Source organism: Passer domesticus, chromosome 3 (genome assembly GCF_036417665.1).
Source record: "Passer domesticus isolate bPasDom1 chromosome 3, bPasDom1.hap1, whole genome shotgun sequence".
NCBI classification, from domain to species: Eukaryota; Metazoa; Chordata; class Aves; order Passeriformes; family Passeridae; genus Passer; species Passer domesticus.
The window spans coordinates 51,294,046-51,311,588 of NC_087476.1; the positions used below are offsets into that span (position 1 = coordinate 51,294,046).

General features: G+C 41.7%; 1 protein-coding gene across 7 annotated transcripts in view; it reads left to right on the top strand.

The window, feature by feature from the left end:
- The window catches only part of HSF2 (heat shock transcription factor 2), a 35,337-nt gene extending 17,999 nt beyond the window's left edge, over positions 1-17,338 (top strand). For 2 of the 7 annotated variants that reach the window (XM_064413048.1, XM_064413047.1), the window contains exons 2-13: positions 5,815-5,923; positions 6,129-6,256; positions 7,631-7,755; positions 9,734-9,809; positions 10,968-11,029; positions 11,142-11,226; positions 12,039-12,208; positions 13,508-13,786; positions 14,353-14,458; positions 15,319-15,378; positions 15,979-16,063; positions 16,402-17,338. In XM_064413048.1, coding sequence (XP_064269118.1) covers positions 5,815-5,923; positions 6,129-6,256; positions 7,631-7,755; positions 9,734-9,809; positions 10,968-11,029; positions 11,142-11,226; positions 12,039-12,208; positions 13,508-13,786; positions 14,353-14,458; positions 15,319-15,378; positions 15,979-16,063; positions 16,402-16,691 — 1,575 coding nt within the window. In that variant the 3' untranslated portion in view covers positions 16,692-17,338. Of the gene's footprint in view, positions 1-2,325; positions 2,563-5,814; positions 5,924-6,128; positions 6,257-7,630; positions 7,756-9,733; positions 9,810-10,967; positions 11,030-11,141; positions 11,227-12,038; positions 12,209-13,507; positions 13,787-14,352; positions 14,459-15,318; positions 15,379-15,978; positions 16,064-16,401 lie in introns of those variants that run through there. The other 5 variants (XM_064413046.1, XM_064413041.1, XM_064413042.1 and 2 more) reach the window with 5 other exon arrangements.
- The last annotated feature ends 205 nt before the right edge of the window (positions 17,339-17,543 follow it).

The window sequence follows — 17,543 nt, forward strand, 5'->3', positions numbered from 1 at the left end:
TTGTAGGGGAAAAAATAGGAAGTCAGAGAAGATAGATTAAGTTTATATCAGAAAAGTATTGTTACATGAGGGCTGCTTTGTGACCCCTACTTGTAAATGTGCTGTGGAGCAGAGTCCCCATCCCAAACTACTTTTCTTAAAACACATCAAAATTGGACTATCAGTGGTGAAAGCTCCTATAAGAGTACAGGAGTGCTGTAGGGCTGCCTGCTGCTTGAGCATGAAAGGAAGAGACCAGTGATCGATGCAATTTTTAGGCATATGGGATGTCAAAACAAACAGACAGTGATATGAACAGCTATCTAACTTTATTCTTTGGCCGCCTGCCCAGACTTGAGGTGCTGCTAACTATGTAGCCTCTCCATGAAAGCTGTGGAAAAAAAGGGCTGGAAATCAGATGTTTCCTGTTGGCAGTGCTCCCTTAGTCCCCAGGCACTAGGTCTTACTTGGAACTCTGACATTTGGGGGAACTATGGGCCCAAGGGAGGGGGAACGAGGCTCGGGAGGAACTGAATCTGCTGGGGCTTGAGGGGTTAGTTTAGGGATATAGGAAGAGATCTGAATTCCCAACATTTCACAGTACCTGAGGAGTTTTGAAGTGTTATGTTTTTCTGGAGAGGGAAGGGTGAGAACTGCATCATGGAAGATTTAAATAGCTTGACCTGTCTCAGAGCTGATAATTACCAGATTTCTGCAAGCTAAGTGGAGGAAAAATTTACTGCAGTGTGGAAAAAGATTACAGCACTGCTTTTGAAGATACTGGGAAGTAAATAGCCCCAAAATAAAGACTGGTGAGTTTTGCAATGGCTGGATTGTAATGAAAAGCTTTATGAACTGGGACAAGCAACTACCTTATGCTCAGACCTCGTAAGACAAAACCTAATGGAAGCCTTACTTGAGTCGTACATTGCTAAGACTTTATATTAAGTATTAGTAAATAACTTCCAGTTCTTAAGCATTAAGGCTTCAGAAGAAAACTTTTTTCCTAAACTGAGGTTTAGAAAGAAAGATTTAAAGACTTGCCTCAACTGTAAGACACTGGAAATCAAGTTACACAGCAGTCTTTTTCACCATAGTGATGTTCAGTCTACTAGGGAAATGAAAAAAATTAAGTGTGTGGTTCCCCTTCTCTCTCAGCCAAAGACATAAATATAGGGGTTTACCTTTTGAAATACTCTCCAACAATGCTGCAAATCAACTTCTATTTTCAAATGGAAGTTGCAAACAAGAAATATAAGATGCAGAGCAATACTGAGTCCAGATTAAGTCACAACCATGTTCTCTCTGCTTATCTAGCATTTGTATCTGGATAAATGGAATTCAGTGAGATCTTGCTGCACATGCATGCCAGGATGAAAACTTATTTGGAAAATTACTGCAAATGTGTGTTTAAATTCAAAAGGCATTCATTTAAGCTTTCTCATTCCAAATACTGACCCTGAAAAGCTGAGCCATAAAGTTGGCAACTGTGACTTCTCTCAGGAATGATCTAGTGAATGTCAGTCAAAGGGTTTGTTATAGGCTGTGGCAGGCTGCTAATGATGACAAGGAAGTTGTGTGACATACAGCTTGAAAAAGAAATATTGAACTTAATTTTCCTGACAGGTACCCCACTAAAGGTTCTGTTATCCTCCCTGTGCCATTGTGCTTCATTTTTACTGTAAACTGAAGCGGACCAAATTCCCCGAGATTCTTTGAGACTTTTTTGAGTAAAAATACCAGTAACACTACCAGTCAATGAAGGTTTATTATGAAAACATTAATTTTAGTTCCATGAACAACTTCTTGAAAACTATTTGCAGTTCAGCTACCCAGTTTCATTTCACAGTTTCAGCAGCCGCTAAATCTGAAATCTAAAGACAATTTGCCTTGCAGAGGGCAAATTGCAGAGGGTCTGCTTAGGGCCTGCCTGAGGTGCTTTTGGGGGGGAGGTGAATGTTCCTGTTGTGCATACGGCCTGCGCACTCATGTTTTGGAGCTGACTAGCTACGCTTCATCTTTCTCCCAGACGGCTCGGAAACGGCAGCCTGCCATAAGGCCTCAGGGGGCCCGCCCCGGGCACTCGCCCGCCTTTCCCTGGGAGCCGGAGCGCTCCCGCTCGCGCGCCCGCCCCTCGCCACGCGCCGCTGCCCCGCCGGGAACGTGCGCCCGCGCGACGCGGCCCCGCCCCCCGCCGCGAGGCGCGCCGCTATTGGCCCCGTCCCCACCCCGTGCCGGCGCTGTTGTGACACGTGAGGGCGGCGCACGTGGGGGCATTATGTAAGGCGCAGGGGGAAGGGGCGGGGCCGGCACGCGCGCGAGCCGCGGGGCCGCCGCGCATGCGGGGTGGGGGCGCGGGGCGGGGCCAGGCCGGTCTGGCTGTGCTCCCTCCCGGACAGAGGCCGCGGAGGCTCCCGAGCGACAATGAAGCAGCAGCAGCCGCCGCAGCAGCCGCCGCCGGCCCCGCAGCCTCCCCAGCAGCCGTCGCCTCCCTTCGCCAGCCCGGGGGTCCCGGCCTTCCTCAGCAAGCTCTGGGCTCTGCTGGGCGAGACCCCCAGCAACCAGCTCATCACCTGGAGCCAGGTCGGCCGCCCCCTCCCCCTCACGTCCTCCCCGCCCGCGTGTGGCGGAGCCCCCGCCATCGCCCCGCGCCTCGCTCCGGCGGCACTCGCGGCCTGCTGGGGGCCTCGGCGTGCCCGTGGGGAGGACGGAAAATCAGGGCACGGCCACATGGCTTGGCCGGACTGAGCTGAGCTGAGCTGCTCGGCAGAGGCCGGCCCCGCTCAGCCCTCAGCCTCTGCCTTGTTTTTTGACTGTGGAGCAGGAGCTCCGGTGCCCGCCCTGGGGGCGCGTCCCCAGCACCGCCGCGGAGGGTGGGGATGTCTGTCTGGCGGCTCCGACTGACGGAGCAGGCTCGGGCGTGCGGGGGGTGGGAAGGGGCCCGGGAGCCGGAGGGTTTTGCCGTGCGGGGAACGTGGAGCTGCGGGGGGATTTCCCACCGCGGGCCGGGGTGGTGGGTGCGCCGGGAGCGGGGCTCGCCCTCTCTTAGCCGGGGCTGCGGAGGGTGGGAAGAGCGGCGTGCTCAGGCCTGCGGTGTTTCCTGTGTGCTGCCCGCGGGGGGCGGCCACGTGGGGCATGGCCGGGGGCTTCCCGGGCTCCGTGTCACCTGCCGGCGTGGCGGAAGGGGATGGGCCACGGGGGAGGTCGGATTGGGCACCAGTCTTCTTACAGTGCATCGAGGCACTGGCAAGTTGATACAGGGGGCATCACTGACAGTTGTGCTAAAAGCTAAGCACATATTTTAATAATAGCGACTTCATTTTTTCCCCTGTGTTCTGTTTTCAATAAAATCTTGTTCTCAGATCCTGTCAATATCTTTAAGTGGTATTGAGTTAAACTCAATTGAGAGCTTATTATTTAAGTGCTCTAGAAATAATGAAATGTCTTAAAAATTTTACTGAAAATGGTTTACGAGTACCTTCAGCCAAAATTTCCCAAAGAGGGAGGCAGGAGGCCTCAGTAGATTATGGCAGCTTTTCTTTATTTTTTTTTTCCTTCTTGTTTTGATTTAGGGTGGGAATTTTTTGTGGGTTTTTGGGGTTTGTTTGGGTTTTTTTTGGAAAAGAGATATTACAGGCCGTATGAAGATTGATATTGTCTATATTAAAAAATGCTGATTTTGCTGCCTTATTCTTTTAATGGAGTATTTCCAAATCCATTGTTTATGGTTATCTAAAGTAAACATACCAACACCTGTGTAGGTATCCTTGTGTTATTTGTTTAATTGAAAACAGTAAAAACAATTGTTTGAAATTCTGCAGGGCTGTTTCTAGAGGGGAAGGTCCACCCATCACAGTTGATATTATTAGCAGCCAGTTCTTGTGGGGGGAGATGTTGGGATTGCCTGTGATACGGGTGAGGAGAAACAAATGAAGCACTTGGAGGACTGCTGTGTGCTGGAGTCATTGGACTGGGAGTTGACAATTGTATTTAGCTGTGTAGTGAAGCTTGCAGGCTTAACGGCTGTACAGCTCTGCTGTACGTGGCTGTCAGGGCAGCAAGAGCTCGTGGATGTGTTTCCCACATTCTGTGTGCTAGGCCTGGACAATGCCAGGGTGATGATAAAGTGAGGCATCATGTGGAAGTTGGTGTCACAGGTCACTGTAGTGTCACTTGGTTCAGCACCTTCAGTATGTGAATTTCACACACAGCATTGGCTAAAATAGTCTGTTCTTGCCATTTCTTTTGCTTCCCCTTTTTCTTCCACTGATTGATTCTCTGCAGGAGATAGGTAGGCATTACTGGAAGTTTTAATCTCCCTACCTTCCTCTCAGTGTTAAGGCCTAAGTCACCCATTGAAGAGCCATTTGTAACATCCTGTTTCTGATGCTCCCTGCTGATTTGCTGGAACAAGCTGTTGTGGTTTAACCCGCACTGGCAACCAAGTACAGCTCAGCCACTTGCTCACTTCCCCGCACCCTGGTAGAGAAAGTAGAACTCCTGGGCTGAGATAACATTTAAAACTGAAATGAAGTCAAGTATGTGATAACAGTAATAAAACAGAAAGAAAACACAAGAAAAACAAATGCCCAATTCAGTTGCTTACTGCCTGCAGGCTGGTACCCAGCCCATCCAAAAACAGCAGTAGGCCCTCCTGCTGGATAACTCCCCCAGTTTATGTACTGGGCATGATGTTCTCTGGTATGGAATATCCCTTTGCCCAGTTTGGGTCAGCTGTCCTGGCCATGCACCCTCCCAACTTCTTGTGCACCTGCTTGCTGGCAGTGCTTGGGAAGCTGAAAAGACCTTGACTTAGGGTAAGCACTGCTCAGTAACAACTAAAACTTCAACTTGCTGTCAACATTCTCTCACTGAATCCAAAACTCCACACTCTACCAGCTACTGAGAAACAAATTCATTTTATCCTAGCTGAAACAAGGACACCTGCCTTTGGACAAGGACCTTCATGTGGTCTTACAGTTGGTTCTTTAAGCTTCTTGGGATCACAGAGCTGCTGGCATTTGAGGATAAGTGACTCATTAAGAAGGCCTCTTAAAAAGATGGAGGAAAAGTGTTGACATTTGTTGAAGATAAGACTTTTTATTAACTACTACAGGGTGAGAGTATTGTGGATGTGTAGACAGCCTAAACCATTTTGAAGTAGATAATTTGCATTCTGCTAATTACTTGCCCTGTACTTAAATGGAGTGCAGTCACTGAAGAAGAAAGAGCTGATCCTTCTATTTTAGTTAAAGCCTGTGGATTAAATAAAAGATCAGTCTTCCCTCACAATTGGCATTCCAGAAGGGGAGTCTTGCTTTATGTGGCTACCTTTTTGGTAACTCTAAAACCCAGTGGACACTCTCACCTCACCTCTTTGACAGCTCCATCTGCTTTAGAGGTCCTATCAAACCAATCATGGTTTTATACTGAAAAGCAGACGGGACTGTCAGCTGGTTGTTGGTATTTTTTCCTTGCTCAGGTTCTTTGTTAAGATTCCTTACCAGGGCTTCAAAACTACATTCAAAATTGATAGTATTGTCCTGTAGTGAAACTCTGATAATTGCGGGTAAACAATTACTTCATACCTTGATAAAGCAGTGTGTAACAATAGAGATGTTCCCCTTCAGGTAATGATGTAAATTGATAGTAAGTACTCAGTTGCTTTGCAACTGCAAGGTTTGTACCCTTTTTGTTTTGGAAAATTGTAGGCAAGCAGATCAGTAATGTACTGCATGCAGAAAGGAAGCATTCCAATCTGGTGATTAATTCTAAAAGCCCAGTGTGTTTTCTGCTATGGTTTTTAAGTAGCTTAATGTGTCTCTCTCATTTTAGAATGGAAAGAGTTTCTTGGTGTTGGATGAGCAGAGATTTGCAAAAGAGATTCTTCCCAAGTACTTCAAGCATAACAACATGGCAAGCTTTGTCAGACAGTTAAACATGTGTAAGTTCCTGGATTTTTGCATTCTAGCACAGTTCTAATTCCTGTAAATAAAAGTTAATTATAATTTCCTTTGAGCAGTGGCTTTGTGTTCTCTGCAACTAGGATACTGTCTTATCCTCAATTGGTGACAGGATAGTTGGGACAGCATACTTTGAATTTCTTTATGTGGGTTTGAGGTTTTTCTTTTCTTTTTTTTTTTTTAAAGATGGCTTCCGTAAAGTCGTCCATGTTGATTCTGGAATTGTCAAAACGGAGCGAGATGGTCCAGTAGAGTTTCGGCATGCATATTTTAGGCAGGGCCGGGAGGACTTGCTGGAGCACATTAAAAGGAAGGTTAGTGAAAATCCAGTATGTGGAAAACCTGTACTATTCAGTACTGATGAATTGCTAAGTTCATGTCAAGTTTAACTGCGGGATTGTGAGTGCAGGTAAGTTCAGACTTTGTGGAAACAAACTGTCCTGCTTTCATTTATATCTTGAGCTTGTTTAAAGATATTTTGGGGGATTTGACAAGGCTTTTTTATCTGCTTTGCTGTCATTATAGTAAAGTTTCACAGGTGGCAAAAAAGCATGAGTTATATAATATGACAATTTGCAAATGAGTATTAGAAGTGCAGAGCATGCTTTGACTACCATCAGCAATGTAAGAAACTGCTCATTTATGTAGCTTGTTTCAGAACAAAGCTACTGTAAGCATTAGACTGTACACCCAAGAGAATGGGGCAGACCTATAAACACATTCATTTTGCTTCTGAAATGTGCTCTGCTGTTACTGAGTCAAGTGAATAAGATGGCAAATAGAAAAATGGCAGATGAAACCAGAGCTCATGGTTAACTCCAGCCAACAGCCTAGCCCCAGACAGCCACTTGCTCACTCCCCCCACGTCAGGATGTGGAAGTGAATTGGGAGAGTAAAAGCGAGAAGACTCGTGGCTTGAGATGAAGGCAGTTCAATAAGTCAAGCAAAAGCTACACGCACAAGCAAAGCCGAACTGGGAATTAATTTAGCGCTCCCCATGGGCAGGCAGGTGTTCAGCCATCCCCAGGAAAGCAGGGTCTCATCACATGTAATGGTGACATGGGAAGGCAAATGTCATAATTCTGAACATCCCCCCCATTTCCTTTTTCTTTGCCTCTGTTTTATGTACTAAGCATGACACCATATGGTATGGAATTCTCCTTTGGTGAGGTGGGGATAACTGTCCCAGCTGTGTGTGTGCCCTCTCAGTTTTTTGTGCAGCCCCAGCCATCTGGCTGGTGGAGTAAGGTGACAAGCAGAAAAGCCCTTGACTCCATGTGTAAGCACTGCTCAGCAGTAACAAAAACATCTTTGTATTGCCGGCACTGCAGCACAACTCCAGAATCCAAAACACAGCCCCGTGTTTGCTACTGTGAAGAAAATTACCCCACACCAGCGAAAACCAGCAGAGAGTGATGTACTTGTTATCACCAGGTTGTTGTGGTGCAGTTATGGTGAAGTAGAGCACTTGGGAAAATGCCTGAAGAGTCAGGATTGTATGCAAATACTTGTAACAGCTAAAGCTGGTGTGGTGACAGTTGTGTTTCTGGTTTGGAGTTTTTTTAGATACTTGTTTTATTATTACTATAAAAGCGTATTTTGTTAACATTATACTTGATCACCAAAAGAGAATAATAGTTAAGCATGAGTTAAGGGAACTATTGTTTCTGGATTCTAATCTCTTAAAGGTTTCTTCTTCAAGACCGGAAGAAAACAAGATCCGTCAGGAAGATCTCTCTAAAATAATATGCAGTGCTCAAAAGGTGCAAATTAAGCAAACAACTATTGAATCTCAGTTGTCTCTTTTGAAGAGGTAAGTTGCTTCATCAGCATCTGATCCTTAATGCTGAGTGATTGTGATACTAGATACTGGACCAAGACATAATTCTATGTGTCTCTTGATTTCTGGTTGCCTAATTTCAATTATTGCTTTAGGAACATAAACTTCTATAGAAAAATTGCTTTAAAATTAAACTTTTTGATATTATTAAAAATTACAGGCGATGCTGGTGTTTGTTGACCTGTCTAGTAGTAGGCAATTAAATATCACCTTTAATGATAGTTCCATATAGATGCTGAGTCTGGGTATTTAAATCAGCTCTTAGTATAAAGTATGCTGGTTTTTGTCTTCAAGTTTGAAATAGTTACTATATTTCTTTTGAGGCAGAGTTTGGTTTGTGCAGTTTGCATATAATACTTCTGTAGGACAATTAATGTCTTTGCTCATTGTTTTTTCTGTTGTTTTTGTCCTCATTCCCCTCCTGTGTAAAATTGTGGAGAAGTTAATACCTAGGAAAATGTGTTTAGAAAAATCTTATTTGGAAATTCATTAGTTACCTTTTTGACAGAGAAACAGAACTCAAAATCCAAATGTAAGTAGAGTTTTTGTAGAATTTCATTACTGCCTGCTTAGAAATTATTTATTCTCAACAGAGAGAGATGTGTGTCACAAATTACTTAATCCTTTAGAATATGTAGATACAAGATACATAAAGTCATGCATTGTAAGTCACATCACCTCAGTAGAAACTCTATTAGAGTTTCTATTCCTTCTTCTAGAAGATGGTCTCATGAGAGTGCACCTCTGTGGCAGAGGTCACTGATTAGTTCAGGTTGTAAGAAGTAAATTCTCTCATTTCTAGACTTCAGTTCCAGTGACTTGAGTGGTAGAATATTCAGAAGCAAACTTCTTTTGCTTAGGCATAGTCTTTATTAGAATCTGGCCAGTCTAGAGTAAAAATCATATTTGCACTTCTAAAATCCTAGGTGAATTTGGGTTGAAAAGAACCTCAGAAGGCCATCAGGTCCAAACTGCTGCCCAGAGCAGGGCTGGCTTTGACTGAAATGACAGCCAGTTGCTAATTAGCTGACAGTTTGTAGAGATGAGAACATAGTGGTTGGTCTTTGACAATCCGTATTGTCATCCCATGAGTTTGAAGTGATTGAGGTAGAAACTGGAGCTAAATCAGAAGACCTGGTCCTACAAAACATGTTGAGAAATCCAGTGAACAAGCTGAGAAAGTTCAGAATCTCTCACTTCTGCTGTTAATTTTGTGATGGAACTGGACTCTTAAATTGTATGTTGGGCATAGGAGCGAGCGAGAAGTACCCTTCATCACACTGCTTATGAGCTGCTGTTTCTGAAAGATTAGTTTAAGGTTTCCTAAAACCCCATACACCAGTGGAGTTTGCTTCTTTTGTGTTGAAAATTAAACTACAAAAGATAGGAGGGTGGTATGTTCTCTACCTATATTCATTGAAGCTTTTGGTACTCATTATCTACCTCTTAACATGGCATACACTGTTGGAAACAAAAAGGCTCGTGGTTGCAATAGGGCAGTTTTTACACTGTCTCAGTAACTGGAGTCCTGTGAGTACTGGAAGAACCAAGGTTTCTAAAATGGCAGAGTTCCATGAAAACTGGTACCTCTGACATGCCCCTGTTATTTTTTATCACCTAACATGCCTGTACACTGGAGCTAATAGAAGTAACTGTTGAATGCTGATAGTTAATTTTTAAATGCTGTATGTATAGGTAATGATTATTGCCAAATTTGGGAATGTCCTTTTTTTTTTTTTTCCTTTAAAGTAGATGGAAATTCTCTGCAGGCTATTTGTTGTGTTTAGGTCTTTGTTTCACAGTTACTTTCAAGGCTGCTTGCTGCCTGTGTACTCTCCCACACCAACCCCCAATCTAGAAGCGCATTTCAGAGTTTTAATGAAGCCAGCTGATCTTTAACAAAAATTAAATACTAGTTCTAGTGTGACTTTTAAATCATCATTTTTCACAGAGAGAATGAATCCCTTTGGAGGGAAGTGTCAGAACTGAGAGCAAAACACTTGCAACAGCAGCAAGTTATTAGAAAGGTAAGGCTTCGTTCAAGTGTCACATGTGCTTGAGTGAGTGCTTCTGAACTAGGAATGCTTTGCCATGTTACCTTGCTCTGCCCTCGCTCAGCTTTTTGTAATGTCAGATCTCTCTTTAATAGAAGAAACAGCAGGGTGGTATATGATGAACAAACCCTAGTGATACAAACACTCAGGGTATTTTATTGCATAAACAGAAAATAAGGCCAAAGTCTTATAAACATTTTCAAAGAAAGAGGCTCAAGAACATCTTACATCGGTTAAGTTACCCTTAATATGGTCCATCCATTTTTTATTACTTTGGGAATCAGATGTCTAATTCTCTGTCAGCTGCTCAGAAGAAATTTTCTCACTGCAAGAATTACAAGATTCTGTATTGGAAGTTCACTGCTGCCCCTTAACTGACCTACTGACTGCATATTCCTGGTTACCAGAGGAATAGATAATTGAGTGGAACCTATTGATAATATGTTAACTTACATTATTTAACAGTTAAATTTATGACCTACCAAAACTGACACAAATGCATAGAGATCTATTTTTTTTAACATATCACAAAGGGCATCACTGCAAGTGGCCTTGTAGCAGAGCTACTAAATTTTTTCCCAGTTTCTTCAAGCCAGATACGTACTTTAAAGCCTTAGATTTAAAGCATAAGAGAAGGAAGGCTAACGTTTCAGAAGGAAAGACAGCTGATGAATAGTGTTAACTGTACAGTTTGTTTTTTTTTCTGAATCTGTCAAAAATGCCTTTCACCAGAATCAGTATTTACAGATTTAGGTTGTGTGTATGGTAGACATCCCTACATGCCTTTTGTCATTGTTAATTAGAATTCTTCTAATTATTGGAGTTGCTGCACGTCTTTCTGTGTCTTGTATGATGTTGTGTAAAAGCAAACTCTTATCACCTGCTATGTGAAAAGTCTAACAATTGAATAACTATTTAGATATTATCAGCACTGGTTTTTACCTTGAGTTTTAGGTTTTCTGAAAGAAAAGAGCAGCTCTGCATAAAAGTTATTATACAAAGAAAGTGGTTTGTTGTTTATATATATTGTTTATGTTTTATTATTGGTGTCTTTTGCTATAAGATACCTTGGTTCTTAAAGAGAAACAATTACAAGTAAAGCAACCAACAATAGTGTTCTCTCCCTTACAGATTGTACAATTCATTGTTACCTTGGTGCAGAATAACCAGCTAGTGAGCCTAAAACGCAAGAGGTAAATATGATCTTGAAAACTTTGTCCACTTGATAAACTGACAGGCCTTGTTGACTAATTACCAAAGAGGTGGGTTTGAGATGCCCTTCTTACTTTATTCTTTCTGATGTAGGCCTCTACTTCTGAACACTAATGGACCTACAAAATCGAATGTATTTCAGAAAATTGTGAAAGAACCAGCTGACAGTAGCCACCATGTAAGTTTTCTGTTACGGGTACTCTCTGTTTGGATGGAGTGCGGGTGGGCAGATGGATCAAATCCACTGTCGTATGGAGACTGTATCACAGCTGTGTACTGAGAGCAGTCAGCTTGTACAAGTGATAGGCTGTGTTGTTTCCTTTCAGAAGCTGAAGGGGTTGATAATCACCATTCACTTTCCAACATAAGCACGTATAAACCAGTTACCTGTGTATTAAATCATGATCATGCTGAAAGCAGTTTGCTTTTAAGAGTGGTGCTGTTAGAAATAGCATGTATAATGTCACATTGTTATCTCTGGAATGTGGCATCCCTGGCCCCATACAGGGACAAGGGTCCAGTGTGTTGCTCTGCAAGGCAGTATTCAACCCAGCAAAACCATATCATGTTCCTGTTACATGTGAATGAGTCACTAAAAGTTGTTTTCTGCTGTCCAAATAATAATCTGCGAGGAGATTGTTACAACAAATTCTGTAGTATGGCACTAGAATCAGTGGCTTTATAACAAAGTACTGTTTAAACAGCAGTCACTGTTTTAATACTTTTTGTTCTCATATCTGACAGTGCTAGTATAATTTTATTTCTACAGTTGTATTTGCCAGTTCTTTTTTTCTGTAGCTTTTATTCTCCAGCTTGTTTATTTACTTGCGTGGCTTTTTCTATTAAACATAGATCTGTACAAACAGCTTGTAATCTCCAAGGTGTAGAAAAGCTCTTAGACTTCATGAGATGTGAAGCATTGTAAGATAAAATAACTGTCAAAATGCTGAAGCTCATTGTCCCTCTGTGCCCTGACTCTTTAATTCTCAGGTACCTCTCAACAGAAATGAGGGCTTAAAACAAAGGGAACAGATTTCAGATGACATTGTAATTTATGATGTCACTGAGGATGTGGGTGAGGAAGAACATCCCATGGCTGATGAAGAAAATCTTCCCGTTACACCAGAAACAAGTGAAGATGCCACTTCAGATTCTTCCAAGTAAGAAGTCTCGAGAAGTGTGTGTTGACAAATGACTTTCAGTGTTGTATAAGATGCACTAATTCAGATGTCTTAGATAATTTTTTTTTAGTGAAGTGGGTTAGAATTATTCATCACTCCTGCACATAAAAAACTTCATCTGTGAATTCACACTAGCTTTTGACTTACTGACCTCTGGATTTGTTCCAAAATAGTTAATTGTCTGTTGGAGTTTTAATATCAGGAGGATAGATGGACACTGGTGAAAACAATCTGTATTATTGCATAATAGTTAAATATACTAAAGCCAGAGTAAGAGAAGTCTTTACTTTTTGGTTATTTGTACAGACAGGACCAACTTCCCTTGTTTTTCTAGGTTTTTGTGGAGAAAAAAATTACATGTGGTGTTTGTCAGGTTTTGGTGTGGTCTTTGCATTAAGCCAACTAATTTCAGGGGTTCTGGGTTTTTTATTGTCCACTTGTTTTTGGGGATTGTATTCTTTCCTGTCTGTACTCCAATACAACAGAAGTTCTTAATCTTTCAGCTACAAGCAAGTTGAAACTTATTCCAGGGATTTAGATGCAACTCTGTTCTTGAGTAGCATTGGACTGATAGGGCCTGTATTATGCCTCAAGAAAAAAAAATGAATATTTGTAGATTATACTTGAATTGGCACCATTGTTCTTGCTCAGCTGATGCCTGGGAATGCATTCGCTGATAGAAAAGCTTAATGAGAAAAAGGCTGTGATAGAGAGGCAACATAACTAACAGCTTCTTAAGGGTTAAGAACCAGAATAGGCATGAAAGCAAATCATTAGAGGCTCGCTCTTGGTTCTCAGGTTTAGTTCCTTGTACGCATAATAAGGTTAACTACAAACCTGTTGTCTGGGATGCTTTGTTATGGGTGCTCCAGAGTTGATGCTGTTCAGCAGGAAATACACAAAATATAAACTGTCTGTCTGGTTTGATGACCTTGTATGATTTGGTTCATACTTCACATTTATATGCAAGCTTATCTTTGTTCTAATGACAAAAGTGTCAGTGTTCGATAGCTCTTTAGCAGTTGGTTACTGTAGTCTGGCACAACAGTGTCTGCTAACTGAGCTACATTAATTGTATTGATCATTAGAGAACCGTATCAGTGGAAAATAGATGTTCTGAGTATCTGCTGTGTTTAGTATTAAAAAGCAGTAGAAAAGTTTATTTCCTGATAGTAGCTTGAATAGTAGCTTGACTATAGTGAGAGGTAACTAAACCTGTGGAATAATACCCATTTAAATGTGTATGAAATGCTGCAATTAATTTATCTCACATTACAGCTGTAGCTGTAGCTACCATTCTCCTGATATTGTAATTGTGGAAGATGATAACGAAGATGAATATGCCCCTGTAATTCAAGGGGATAAAAACACTGAATCAGTTGCTGTCCCAGGTAATGATCCAGCCAGCCATGTCAGTGACAGCACAAGCCCACTCATGTCAAGTGCTGTACAGCTGAATAACCAGCCAACTTTAACTGCAGAAGACCCAGTCTCCGTGATGGATTCCATACTCAATGAAAATGGAGTAATTTCACAGAATATAAATCTTCTTGGAAAGTGAGTAGTCTGGTCTTTTGTTTTTTTCTAGTATTAGAACTAATTATTTGACTGAAATGAAAAGAACTGAATAGCAGTTTCTACTGAGAACTTTAAACTTACAGGCTACTTATTCCAGTCAGTTTCTGAAGATCCTTTTATTTTAAGTATTTTAAGATGTGACCTCTGATTTTAATTGTTAAGTGAGTCAGTTGAAATGTTTAATCCAGCAGTGTAATATTGTGGAGATTGTTTAAACCGTCAGGATTTATTTTTGTCATTCCTGCAGGTGGATTTGACTCATTAGGGCTATGCAAGAGTTGCATCTCTGCTAATGTCATGTAATAGTGTTATGTTGACATGATTCCTGTGATACCTATTCCAGAGCACCTGTCTGCTGACTTGGGTTCTCTCTAAAGAGGCTAAAAGTCTTCTTTTTTCCAGAGGTCATTTCTTGTGAAAGACTTAGTTCATTCTAGTTCTGGTAAAGATTTTTAGATGCATGTAGTACATCTGTGTAAAGCTTACTTAAGGATTTCTCTTACTTTATTAAGGGATACAGCAATAAAATCCTGTTTGCCTTCTAGAGTTGAACTTCTGGATTATCTGGACAGTATCGACTGCAGTTTAGAGGACTTCCAGGCTATGTTGTCAGGACGACAGTTCAGCATAGATCCAGATCTCCTGGTTGATGTAATTTTGACTTAAAATTAAGTATATTCATAATAGGCTATAGGAAACATTTGTGTGTATTGTTGCTGTTTAATATGGATTTAAATCACAAATGATCTTTTTTTCCTTCCCTTTACAAAGCAAAGTTAAAAATATTTATGAGTTTCCGGAGCACTGGTACAAGTCTTAATGCTACACCACTGCTCAAGTGAATGCTTAAGTTTCTTACTGAACAATGGCTTTCTTAATGAAATAATGCTTATATTTGCTGTGATGTGAACTTAGATGTCAAGTCAATTAATATTCTTGCTTGGAAATAACCCAGCACATTATCTTTGGTCTTCTCAATGAACTGGGGCTAAAAAGAACCTTCCTCCCTGTAGAAAGACCATGTTGCTGGCTGGTGGCAGGGTGTTGTGTGCCACGACTCACATGTCCCTTCTGAAGTGCTGCTCCCTGTCATTTGTTGCTTAAGCCTAACCTGGGCTCCAGTGCATGAGGTTACTGGTGACATGTGGCTGCTGAACCTGCTGTTGGCCCCCCTCCCACTTCACTGAGATCCCTCTTAAAAGCACCTCTGCCCTCCACTTACTGAAGGCTCCTTCCGGCTTGGTGTAACTTGCACCTTCATCCATACTGCAGACACAATTATCCATGCAGCAGTGTAGAAGTTGGTGTTTTAAGGCTGCAGCAAACCACATTAGATGCCGTACAGTTGTTTCTTTTGTGATCAGGGTTCATGGAATTCCGGATAGACTCCAGTCCTCATAGAGGGTGGAATAAGTATAGGGGTTTTTCTCACACATGCAGAAGCAATGGTCTTTTATTCTTAATAGCAACACTGAGATACCTAAAACTTGGATGTCTTTTGTCTTATTCAGCTTTTTACAAGTTCTGTGCAGATGAATCCCACAGATCATGATCATATCACTAATACCAAAGTAAGTCTTAAATCCATTGCTCAACATACGCAGTAGTGAGAGATGCAAAATTCACTCATCTTTTGCTGTTTTCTTTACTGGAATCATGGCACTTTGTGCTCTGGCTTTTAAGACTTGCATGAGAATAGGAAGACTGCAGCTGAGTTCATCCTGTTGGGCTTTAAACAGCAAAGGAAAAAGTGCCCTAATTAATTAATTAATGTCCTTTAAAACTTGTACTACCTCTGCATTATACCAGTCTCTTGACTTTTGTATACCCGAGATTTTTTTATTTGCAGACATGATATGCACTTCTATCAGAATGGTTTCATCTGTATTGTCTGGTGGGAAAAGAAACCAGTAATAAGCAGTGAGGCAAAGATGTAGCACTTTGAATTTGTCCCGTTCATTTAAAGCATCAGTTTTGGTTCTTGCTTTGTAGCCTGTGTTTTCCATTTCATGTTTTCTCAGCCAAGGTGTGTTAGTGTGGATAATACTGATTATGCCACTGCATCTTACCACAAATAAAAAAATAATGTTTGTCATAGTTGTTCAGCTATTCTCCACTGGCATTGGAACAGGCTTTAAAAGTGTATTTTAAAAGTTTGCTTTTGTTCCCAGGTGGAGACAAAGGGAAAAGAAACTAACAAGAATAATGCTGGTCCAGCAGCTTCACAGGAAACGCAAGGTACTAAGCCCAGATCAGGTTAGTTGTAGTCATCTGTTGAAACATTTCCACAGTTGAACAGTACCCCAAAAGTTATTTTCTCATCTGATTTTATGTTATGCTGATAAATAACCAAAACACAATACTTAGTATATTTGCTTTTTAGATTTTTGTCTAGATGCAGAGAAACTGATGTTTTGCAGGTGAATCTGCACTAATAATGTTATGCATGAACATAACAATTCTTTAAAAACGCAAATACCCATCTTTTTTTAGTAATTATTCTTTAAATAAGTACTGTGGGTTGGATTTTGTTTTTTCCTTCTGCATGTAAAAAGGCATGTGCATTGATATTCTGTCATTTTTTTTCCCCACAGATAAGCAGCTGATACACTACACTGCGTTTCCACTCCTTGCATTCCTCGATGGGAACCCAGGTTCTGCTGTTGAGAGTGGGGGCTTCACAGCTGAAACTCCTTGCACTGTTGAAAAGTCGCTGGAAGGGGATGAGCTCCTGGAGAGCAGCCTGGATCCCCAGCCCACCCAGAGCAAACTGGTGCGTCTGGAGCCGCTGACGGAGGCAGAGGCGAGTGAGGCCACGCTGTTCTACCTGTGCGAACTTGCCCCAGCACCCATGGACACAGACATGGCCTTCTTGGATAACTGATGGGAGGGAGGCTCTGTATATAGTCATGAAGATGAACTATTTATTTAGAATATTGTTTGGTATGAGAGTTTTTTTGTACATCACTGTTTTATGTAACCAGATATGTGGAATCTGAAGTACCTTTCCTATCTTATGCAAGCAGTTGTTTAGCTATGGAGTTAGACAAGCACCAGGCACAGCTGGCACTGCTGAGCCAGGCTCCTGCTGCGCTGCTGTGAACACTTGGTGTTGCCCACATTGCTCGTACTGCAAGTAACCAACACTTGTCAATAGTGAGGCTTTGGTTTATGGTTTCTTACACTTCTTGTCTTACATATGATGACATAAACTAGTAGTGTATGGTTAGGGAACACTGACTTTCTGTATTTTGGGGGTTTTATTTTTTACATTTTGTTTAACACACATGAGGCTTTTTTGGGGTGGGGGGACCAGGACCTGATGTAGGCTTTTTTTTTCCCTGCTTCAACTGGGAACAAAGTGCCTGTACCTTGCTAAATCTTGGTTCTGCCTTACTTTCACTTCAGTGAAGTGCTCACAACATAGCACAAACTGGGGAAAAGTTCTTGACAGCTGCCAGGCCCCATGACTGCATGAGTACTTTAACTTGGACCATCTATGCTGACAAAATAAATGTTACTTAAGTGTGATACTTGTCAAGTTTGTCTCTTACTCTGTGTGCCAGGTGGTTATGGATTTCACAGCCTCTTGTTTTCCTATCATAGAAGCTGTGCAAAATCTGCTGTGTACAGTTGCTGGAAAATAGTTTCCTTATCTCCAGCCTGATGGGTTTATTGATAAGCCCCCAAAACAAGAGAAACTGGGTTTCAGTAACTTCATACATGCAACACAAAA